At 46.8% G+C, this 11,005-nt stretch overlaps 1 protein-coding gene across 1 annotated transcript; it reads left to right on the plus strand.

Moving 5' to 3' along the window:
• Positions 1–4,839: 4,839 nt before the first annotated feature.
• LOC119461951 (cuticle protein 16.8) lies at positions 4,840–10,698 on the plus strand. Its single transcript, XM_037723313.2, has 3 exons — positions 4,840–5,828; positions 7,209–7,394; positions 7,988–10,698. Exons 1-3 carry the CDS (start codon positions 5,820–5,822, stop codon positions 8,345–8,347), a joined length of 555 nt encoding a protein of 184 aa, XP_037579241.1. The 5' UTR covers positions 4,840–5,819; the 3' UTR covers positions 8,348–10,698.
• The last annotated feature ends 307 nt before the right edge of the window (positions 10,699–11,005 follow it).

Here is an 11,005-nt window from a genome sequence, read left to right on the forward strand (position 1 = left end):
TTGTATTCTCTCTGCAGGTCTTTATAGATTCATATAAACTTATAGACCACGGAGACAGCCTGTAAAATACAGAAAGGTGGTAAAAGTTTCCTAAATAGAGCCGATAAAATTTCATGTATGGATATCGACGATCTTTCCTCATCAATCCAGCAAAATGACTTCTTGCGGGTGCTCACAAGGTCACAGGGATGGCTGGCAAATAACAATTTCCTACCTGCAAACGGTTTCGAGAATTCAGAATCTGGTTAGGTGAGGCTAGCTCCAGCTTCCACGTCACTTTACAGCATTGTATAGCCACAACACGTTTGCAAAACTTGACTTTGCAAACCCCGGAAACGTAGTGATGAGTTCTCGTTTGCAAACAAGGCCAAGCTTCCGCCGCTGTCGAAACAGAAGGCCGGTCCAGTTTTTTAATAGGTCCCGGGGTCGGATGCGGCGATAACTTGCTCGGCGCCACCTTTTAACCTGGTTGCTGCAAACGATGCGATCGCAGCACCGAGATATAGATACTCTGCGGCATTAGACGATGTCTCCCTCTCCTTCGAACTGTTATAGGTCAACTAGTTTTCATTGGGTTCAGAGGCTGACGCAATCAAGCGGTCTCGCTAGAGATTACGGCTCCGCTTCTCACAGGATGACGTTTTGTCTGGCTATTGGAAATGTCCGCCCTAAAATACTTCAAAGAGAGTAAGAAATTGCGCTGTTCCATTTCTCCCTGCGAACAATGACAGCGACATTTGCAAAGAAAAAACTTGCTCAACTTTGTTAGCCCGCTTTCTTATTCGAAAAAAAAAAATGTATATTTTGTCGTACGACCCTCAGTTTTATATTTAGCCCTTTTTTATCAACCTTGGAGCTTCAGGATGGACTTTTATTAGCTCTACTGAGTGTTGAATAAAGTTAAAAGTTGTATTTGTGTAATTCATTGGGGAGAGCAATGGGGAGAGAATACCTGGAAGAAACATTTCTTCCGAAGTGCTTTAAAATTTTGTTCGTTTATAACCTGCACTGGCCCTGGTGATAAAAAGTCGCCATTGTCTGCTACAAAAGCAAGCAGCTCGGCATAACCTTGTGAAGACGTGGCTATAGTCGCACGCCTGTGCATTGTCAACTTTGCAGTTTTCACTGCGTAGGAGCTTACGCATTCGTTTTGTTTTGGGAAGGAAAGCAGCTTAGCTTTTAGGAAGAAGTGTTTACGAATAATTTAAGTTTGCGATGACGAACAGCTTAACTTTCGGTAATGAACATTTTCACTACAACAACTTCACGTTTTCTTGTTTTTATGTGCGTAAGACCCCAATTCTTTGCTGAGCTTTCGAAAAATCAAACAAAAGAAAACGAATGCTGAGTTCACTCGAGCCTCGGTGGTAGTTATTGGTAACTTGAGAAATACACTAGGTGTTGATTGAGAAAGTTCGTATCAATGTCAAAATGTTATATTTTAAAGCAGTGTCGATGCGTGTGTTATGTGAATGGTGATGAATATTTCTATTGGCCTCCCCACTGAATCCGGGCGGCGAGAAATAGCCACCTAGACGCTTGACCTAATCAGGCGTTTACCATATCTATTACAGCCTAGCATTTTGGCTCTCTCTCCTTGATCTTCTCCCTCCTGGTGTAGGAGGAGGAAAAAAAAATGTGGTTGATCCCTCTTATATAGGAATCGGTATAGAACACGAAAGTGAAACGTGTCTTCACAGAAGTAGTGTAATGTTTATTGCACATTGATATATAATGTCTATTGGTGTTTTGTGGCTAAAGTACGGAGTAATGATATTAGCTTTATCAGCTGTATAAACTTGGACATGCAGCAGCATCGGCAACACGCAGAACTGTTGTCGACGCCATCGGCGTTTTGCCCGCGTTCGCTCAAAATGCGTGCGGCGTTGGTGACTGTTGCCGGAGCCTGTGATATAAATAGGCACTTGGTGCCGCAGCTAAACGTCGCCTCCCTTCCCTCCCCCTCCCCCACGGCTTCTCGCGCGTCGGAAGAAGGTGCGTTTGCTCTACATATATGGTGATTGTAAAGGAGAAAAGAGACGCCTACTTCTGCAGCCCTTAAGCGAGCACGGCGCGGAACGCGCGTTTGTTCTCCGCCGTGCGTTCACTCCCCGTGAAAGACGCGCCCCTCGCGCCCTTTCACTCGCACATACAGCGTTCGGCGCGCGGCGACGATTTCTTCTCCAAATGACGTCATATGGAACCTCACGGCGACGGCGACGGTGACGGCGACGGCGACGGCGACGCCGACGGCAGAAATCTGCTTTTGAGTGTCCATATAATTGCTATCGCAATAAAAAAGAAAGGAAAGGCAGGCGGGTTAACCAGACGCACGTCCGGTTTGCTGCCCTACACGGGGGAAGAGGTTTAAAGGGATAAAAAGAAAGAAATGAGAGAGAGGGAAGAAAGTACTCTCAGTATGAACACGTGCGGTTGTCCAACACTTCACAATCGGGTCTCTCCTCATTAAAACTGCTATCCCTGTATCGTACAGTTACCTACGTTTGTAAGGGCCATTCTTCTATCAGTATCTTCCCTGCTCTTTTCCACGAGTAATCTAAACGTCTGTTGTTTATCTCGACCTCTGACCAGTAGTTATTGCTCCCTTCCGCTTTCAATCCCAGCGCGTCGGGGTTTCACGTTCCCTACGGTTCTTGCCAGGCGAATGTCTCAGTTACGTGAGAAGCCCCAGCGCCATCTGTCGAATGAGTCACAAGCAACGGTTCGGTCAGCTTCTCCAGTCGTCCAAAGGAGGCTCTGCCTTCGGTGACCCCCTCTGTCCTTCCCTTTTTCTCAGACCTTCTCGCTTCTCTGCCGTGACGCGAGGCCGGCCGGAGAGCGGTTGGCGTGCCCTGGCGACCCGGTTTCTCCGCCGCTTTGTGTCTTCCGAGCTGCTCCTGTTGCTCTTCGAGGGCGGCGCTCCTCCGTCATTTAGGCCCGCGTGCAACGACAGTAAGACAAAAAAGAAACAGCGCACGTCGGCAATTAAAGCTTCGCCCACATGCCGTCGAGGCTCTTCGTTCGCGCGCGTGCCATAACAAAATTTAAGGCACTGCGCCAAAGAGAAGCGCTGTTCGGAAAAGCATAACGGAACCTTAGAAAGGTACCAGACCAAACAGCTCTCCTTCGATTTTGAAGTTTCAATCATTTTCAATCAGTTTTGTGCGGTGAGCTTATTTTGATTCACAAGTGAATCGTGGGCTTTTGTGTTTTTACTCGCAGCTACAAAAGGAAAGCTACAATGGCGTATTAGTGAGGATCATGTGTGCCCTAGACGCAGGTCATCATAACACTGAATGAAAGGCAGCTACTACAATGTCCATTCGCTCTTCAGTCTGGAGTTGTTAGCTTGACAATAAACAGCGGTCACTATTAGCTAAAATAAAACGCCTAATTATTCAAGCCTCTCAAATGATTACAACATTGCACGTAACGATACAATGGCAGCTTTGTGCTTAAAGCACACGTTTTTAGTGTTACTGCGATCAAGATATTTTTGGCTGCAGCAACCTGGTCAGTTTGCTAACATTCTGTCCCTCACATGGTCCTAGCTCGATTGACTGGACTCATTAAGTGTTCGCATTTTACAGCGACCCCCCCCCCCCCAAAAAAAAAAAAAAAGACAGAAACGGAAACTATGCTTACAATTGAGGATGCAAACTATGCATTACCTTGCTACCTTAACTTCGTTGCACAAAGTGGTGGACTTTTTCGTAACCAGGCTAAGTTTCGCATAGAATGAACTATTAATTAACTTGCACAACAATTTTAGTAGAGCAGGTGGAACGCCAGTGAAACATGCAGAAATTACCGCCAGGAAGTGCCGAAACACACTGTTTGGATGAGTGCGAGTCCCTCGTTGAACGAGTGCTTTACGCTTCTTTCAAGTAAAATGGAACTTTCAGAGCATTTAGTGAGAAAATGCGGCATTGGAGAGAAATATATGATCAGTTCCCCGCAGCCAGCCAGTTTCCTTACCATAAAATTGAGCCACATCGTGCACAGCGAAGCGCCACCGTTTACGCTTCAATATATACGGGCCGCCGACTACCTATCCACACTAATGCGGCAACCGTGCTGCCACCTGTAGCTCGATCTCGTCGCGGATAGCCAAACACGATGGTCAACGAAGAGGCGCCTCCACTTACAAAGAGATGTTGCGTGCGAGGCATTAAAATTCCATTCGGTCTTATGGATATCTACATTCGTTTTGACCCTTTTTCATACCCATTTTCCGACCATGCTCTCTGAAGCATTCATAGCGTTGAAATCAATAATTGGATGACATCTCGTCTGGTAGGGAACCAAAAACATTAAAAACGCGATAAACATGCAGCACGCCGACAAAATTAGGTTTGTCGAATGGAGCAGACGTGCTGTCTTCCACACCGAAGCCTTGTTCACTGCTTCCAGTGAACAAGGATTCCGTTTGGAAGCCGGAACATCTGCACCCTATGACAACACTAATTTGGGCGGCCGTATGTTTACCGTGTTTCTGATATACATTAATAGCGTTATGCTTGTGAGCAAGGGCTGCCGGGTTCAATTCTCGGCCATGCTGGCCGTATTCCGATGGGGGGTGGAATGCAAAACCGCTTATGCGCGTAGGTTTAGGTGTATGTTCAACATGATACCCCCTTTACAAGTGACCTAACACCAGCTAACTCCAGTTGTCTTCACGTATGCATGCAGCAAGATAAAATACCCCCCCCCCCCCCCCGTTCGCATATTTCATTTTACTCGAACGTTACTAAGTCAGACTCGTACAGTTCATTATTCTTAATGTGATTCGCAGGGCCACACGCGTACGCACGCATTCACAACAATGTTGGAGTTTGAAATCAGCATTATGTTTCCATGGCAAGGACGGAAACCCACAATTGCTGAAACGATCTAACGTTAGACGTGTTGAAGCCCATTATTTCTTGAACAGACTAAACAGAATTAATACCCCTAGAAAAATAAGTATTCGGACTTGGTAATAAATAATACTACCGTTATTCATTCACACGACCCATCTAAATTTTGCACATTAAACAAATGCTCGAAACCTTACGTCATCCGACCTGGAAAGCGCCGTAGGTATCCGTGGCGGGAGTCAGGAAGCGCAATTAAAGCCTGCAGACTCGGGCGCAAGCGACACTCTTTTCAAACGAAGGAATGTGCCCCTAGGTGTGGGCGAAGAAAACGCACTAACGACAGCCACGGCCACAACGATAAACACGACAAAGACAAAAGGCTAGAGCGCGCACATCGCCGCCCGAAAAGTGACGACACCTTCCACGTTCACTTTTGTACCCTCGCTTCGATGTAGGCCGCCTAGAGAGACAAGGATGAGCGAGTTTGAAGGACCTCCAACAGAAACAAAAAGCAGATAGAAAATTCCTTCCACACGACTCGCGCGCGACAACACAGGAGGGAGTCATCTCGCCTGTCTCCGATGCTGCCAACGACGGCGATGATGATGATGATGAAGACACTCTTTCCTTTTGTCTTAATCTCCCACTTTCTCGCGCTGATTTCCACCCCTTTTTCGGAAGGAGTGCGGGACGTCAAGGCAGAGAAACCGCGGCGGGTATAAAAGCGCCGAAGTCGCCAACTTGTCGACACCGTCAGACGTGCTGCCAGCCTGCGCACCGCGCCGTGCGTTTTAAAGGCGCGAAGCGAAGCGAAACCCGAGCGCTCGTTCAAGCGGAAGTCGAAGCCAAAGTTTTCTTTTCGTCTCGGAGGAAGAGTGGCATCTTTACTTCTTCATCCATCGCCGCTCTTCCTTTTCCTCATCGCATTCGGAGGTTGTGGTTTCGAAAGAAGCTTCAGGAATGCTGACGGTACGTATATGCCTCTTTTCGAGATCTTAACGGTTCCGTCGATCTGGGAATGGATTCTGCTTCCCCGCAAAAGAAGGAGTCATACGACACTCCTCTTTGGTAGTCAAATGTTAGTTTTACAAAAAAAAAACTATATCTATATTTTTTTTCTTTCTGCTTGACAAGCGCATAGACCGTTTTACTGTGATATTTGATATCCTATAAGTTAGATCTAGACAACACTCCCAATTGCATACATGCTAAGTCATCCTGCCTTGACACGGTTTGAAAACTGACATTTTCATGATGTCGCAGCATGCTAATATGTCTGGGTTGGTGTAGTTTGCAGAATTACTTGTGTTATGTAGGAATGCGCGGCTATAGCAAGTTTATTTAACTGTTCGAGGACATCGTTGATTGCATGAAACATGATTTAATGGCACACTCTATTCTTACCGCGTTTCTGACCAGGTAGCTAATGACTGATTCAGTTCTCGCAGCACAAGGTTTCCTTATACTGCCATTTAAAGGCATTTACTTTTTTGAATTCGTGACTGTTACGATTTCTTTGGAAAAGTTCTCTAACTATTAAACCAAACAATTTTTCTAGTTTCTTCCTTGCTTTCTGTTTCTTATTTTTTCAATGAATGGTGTTTCACACTGAAATGCTAACAAATTCAAGACAATGCGTAACAATGCGTAACTTACGCTGTGCTTGAGACAAGCACAGCGTAAGACAATGTCACTACGAACTAAAAAAATCAGCATAGACACTTAAGACTGCTTAGGTGTGGGAATGCGAAATCATTATAACTTGTGTTCCCTTGCTTTGTCTTCTGAGGCATGCTTCCGTGTGCGACCACGTTTCACAGCTTTAGACGCTTCGGAGCTAGTGCATCCCAGTAGACACAGCACCGATGAAATCCGAAGAGCAAGTGACACTTGCGAGGCAGTGACGGAGGCAATGACGTGACGTGTGCAATGACGCATGCACTAGGCACAACTTTAGTCAAGCATCGCCATGGAGCCACCGCGGCGTCGGGGAAGCGTGCACCCCGGAGGCCTGGGTTCGATTCCTACCCAGACCGAAATGTATCAAATTTTCTTTTCAATTCCCATAATTGACTTTGTTTACAGAAACCTGCCTGACAAACTTGACGTCAATCCTAGCATTTTTACGTGTTTTTACTCTTCACGCCGTCGGCCATTTTTGGTACCATCTTTCGGTCACGCCGCCGACGACAACCCCGGATTTTTGCGTAAAAGGGCATATATTGTTTTCGCATTAATAACGGAACGTCCTAACCTAACATATGGCCAATCTTCTCAATTTGTACTGCATGTGTAAATAATGTATGCAACTCAGACTATACTAAGTGTGCGTTTACATTGTGTTCTCAGTTTCTCCTACTAGGCCTTCTACTAGCGAGAGCCTACGGCGAAGATGGCAAAGGGGAAGAGACGCTTGAAACAGAAGGTCACAGCTTCGGCAGCCTTGGCCAGGCTACGACGTTCAGACAAGCCGGAAACTACCTGCAGGCAGCTCCAACGTATGGGCATTCGACGTATGGGCAGTCAGCAGGACTAGTGAGTTCGAATTACGATTATGTCTTTTTTAAATGTTCTTGGACATTGTTAGTGTTACAGAAAAGAATAGATTCATAAATATTTAGCATCAAAAATATAACTCCCTAGAGCAATTTAGATATTCTTTATCACCTACCTGATTAAGCTCCTTTCCGCCTCTCTAACGTGACAGCTTCCCACATGAAACCATAGGCTAAACGTACACTAACTCTTCCGCCGGTTGACCACATAACATGTTTCCGTACTCCAATAGTGTTTCTTCTTTCGTAACTATATACAGACAGCTTCAGAACGTTGCCTCAATGACGCGGGGACCCTGTTCTTCCTCTAGGCATGATGTAAATATAGCAAAAATGCGCTTCCTGTCAAGTTATCTGCTGCCTTTTCGTACCGCTTGAGCGCTCCCCGTTGCACAAAATGCCACACCAACTATTCCTATTTTGAACTACGCTCGTTGTCCACACTCAAGGTTGCTAACATTGCTAATTTACATGAACGAAGTCTTCCGCTTCCTACCCAAGTGGTGCGTCATCCACGGGTACGCACCCGCACTGACATGCTGTTTACACCTGTCCCCCACCCCTCTAACGCAGGACCGTCCGCAGCCATTCGACTTCGGCTACAACGTTCAGGACGAGTTCGGCAACAACCAGTTCCGCCAAGAGAAAGGTGACGAGTCCGGTTCGGTGCAAGGCGCCTACGGTTACACGGACGCGTACGGCGTCTACCGCAAGGTGCATTACGTGGCCGACCAGAACGGTTTCCGCGCTGACATCAAGACCAACGAGCCGGGCGTCAAGCAGGAGAACCCGGCTGACGTGCAGCTTGTCGTCGAACCCCCGCCGCAGGGTGTGCTTCAGCAGGCACTGACGGGCTCAAGGTCCGCTGGCTTCGCCAAGCTCCCCGCTGCGGCGCCCGCCCAGCCGAGATTCCCGGCGGGCCTGCATGCCTGAGAGAAGGCGGGCTCCTGATACGCTCAGGGCCCCGCGGAAGCTGCCTCCACGCGTTATGGAGCAGAGGCATCCGGTGAGGTGTGGCTGCTTGCCTCACTGGATGGGAGGTCGATCCATATGTACAACCATAAGTGAGCCAGGGGTTGAACTTAAGTTGAAAACTTCGTGTTGTGGTTTCTGCACCGCTCACTTAAAACCGGGGACAACCGACAAGGGAGTGCACAGGATGAGCGCTGTCTCGCAACTATGCCATCTGGAGGGCTTGCAGCTCGAACTTTAAAGACACGTCATCTTCGTAGTGATTAGATAGCATTACTCCGCATTGCTTCTTTTTTCGAATTATTGCTTAGCACGGGATCTGTAGGCCTCAGCATAGTGGTGGTCATCAACGTAGTTCCGAGTAGGAGACCCTAAAGCATACAAAATGTTGTCAGCAGACTTATTTCTCTTCCGCTCCTCACAGGGGAGGTTTCCTTCAGACGCAAGTTCCTATACATTGGTGTTCACCACGTGCGCGTAAAGCAAATATGTTGAATAAGTTCTGAAAGAATAATAGTTCTCACTATGTTTCAAATCTGGTATGTCCTGTAGGACCGGATATATATTTGTGGCGAGTTGTCAATAGCTTTCTTACTAACATCTCGTTCCAGTGAAGAGTTAGTTGAGATTCCAAACGAGTGATGTGCTTCTGAAAGAACGTTGTCATCGTGGAGACTCCCTGCGAGGTGCGGTGTTCGTTACTGGAGGCGTCGTTACGGGAGGCACGAAAGTTGTCTTATATTCAGGAAAGGCCATGCGTTCACGAAGGCTGCTGATACAGAATCATTGACGTGAGATCCGTAAATCTCGCGCATTGTCAAATATCACAGTACAGGGACTCAAAAGAGCAATAACGAGCAATCTGTTGAGACTTCTGAAATGCACTGTCAGGACAGAGGCTTCCACGCATCCATTATTCCTAACGAAAGACCTCACGAAAAACCTGTCTTGTGCTCAGGAAGAATGTCCCTATACGTTTAGTGATCGCTTGGTGAAGGTCTCAGAACAAGCCGGTTGAGAAGGCGGTTTTCTTGTATAGATTTGTAGAGATGACGTTGAGAAACCTTACAAACTCTTTTAGTGGTGGAAGCTTTCTAGATGTCTTTTATGTAGTTTGTTTTCATAATCTTTTCGCCACTTCGCTTCATATGTTAACATTAGCTTTGCATAGGCGTGTTATCTTGTGCGATATTCCTTATATATAGTTCCCTCATTTAGTGGCCGTAGATCATCTGCACCTAAACCTCGCTTCATTCAACTTCCCGGGTGTCAATAAACGGAGCGTGAAGAGGGTGCTACTCATATATTTTAATAGTCATATTGTTTCACACAAGCAAGGACGGAGTATGGGTGAAGGAATACTAAATTCGTGGTGAATATGCTGTCTATAATCTAAAGCAGCATACAAGAAAAAGAGAGATATAGAGAGAACAAGAGGTAAAAGGCAGATAGGTTAACCAGAGGTTGCCCAGTTGGCTACTCTGCACAGAGAGATGGGGTAAGCAAAATGGAATGCGCTAGGTGAAATGACGAGGGCTTCCAGTCCGGCACGAGACCACTCCAACGCGGTAAGCTCTGTCGGCGGATGGAATGACTTCGGGCATACCTGTATCGTGATGAGTTCATACCTCCGCAAAAATGAATTCCTAAGGTGCATACCGATTTTCAAGCCTACCCGGGTGGATTATGCAATAAGCGACTTGTTTCCCATGTCCTTACGGCATTCGAAGCTCCTGTATTATGACAGAACACGATATACCTCGCACAGGCCAGGTGGGTAGACACGTCACGCGGGAGCACAAAAAAGAAAATAAAAATAGAAGGAGTGACGTGATAGGCCAAGTCTCGCCTTTCTCCCACTCCGTCTTGCACGGTTGACGCGTGTCTAGAAAAGGGAGCTTGTACGCTGTCTCACATATTTCACACGAGAGTCCCCCTCGGGTTGGTATTTTGCCTTATGCCTATCCTTCTTTGGTGGGGTTTATTATTTCAGGCGGCTGCGCCGCAAAACGTGCTATGTATCCCACATGTTTGTCGAAGCTGCTGTATTTCTTTGTTGTACATAAGTGACATTCCTTTCTTTTTCCCTCTGCTGCTTGCGGCTGTCTCACGGCTTCGGAGTGTCGGGATCAATAAACAATGTTTTCTTAAGTATGCCGTCATAATTCTGTGTTTTACGACGGTGTATTTTTTTTCTTTCAACATGGGCGAGAGCTACATGTTCGAACAGGGAATTTCTCGACCGTGACGCTGCTATGCGAGTGCGTATGGCGCGCGCACGCTTTGCAATAAATGTGGAGTACATGACACTTCCCGGAGTTTAACGTTCGTAATGTTTACGGACGCTAAAGAAACATTGCAAACATGGTTGCACCACTGGCGGCTCTCGCTTCAGCCTTAATTCTCGTGATGGTTGCGCCCTCACTGACGTAGATCACCAGTAACTATAGAAATGAGCTTCCGCTTTCTATAAACTCGCCTGCAACGTTAGTTTTGAGTGCATAGCGCGCCCAATTTCTGAGATAGTTTGGCGATTCCGGCGACCGTGTCCTCATACGTTGCCGCATAGCAACACCAGGATGGATGCTAATGGATTGTCTTGGCTTTTATACGTTTGGC

The sequence above is a fragment of the Dermacentor silvarum genome, chromosome 8 (genome assembly GCF_013339745.2).
Source record: "Dermacentor silvarum isolate Dsil-2018 chromosome 8, BIME_Dsil_1.4, whole genome shotgun sequence".
NCBI lineage: Eukaryota > Metazoa > Arthropoda > Arachnida > Ixodida > Ixodidae > Dermacentor > Dermacentor silvarum.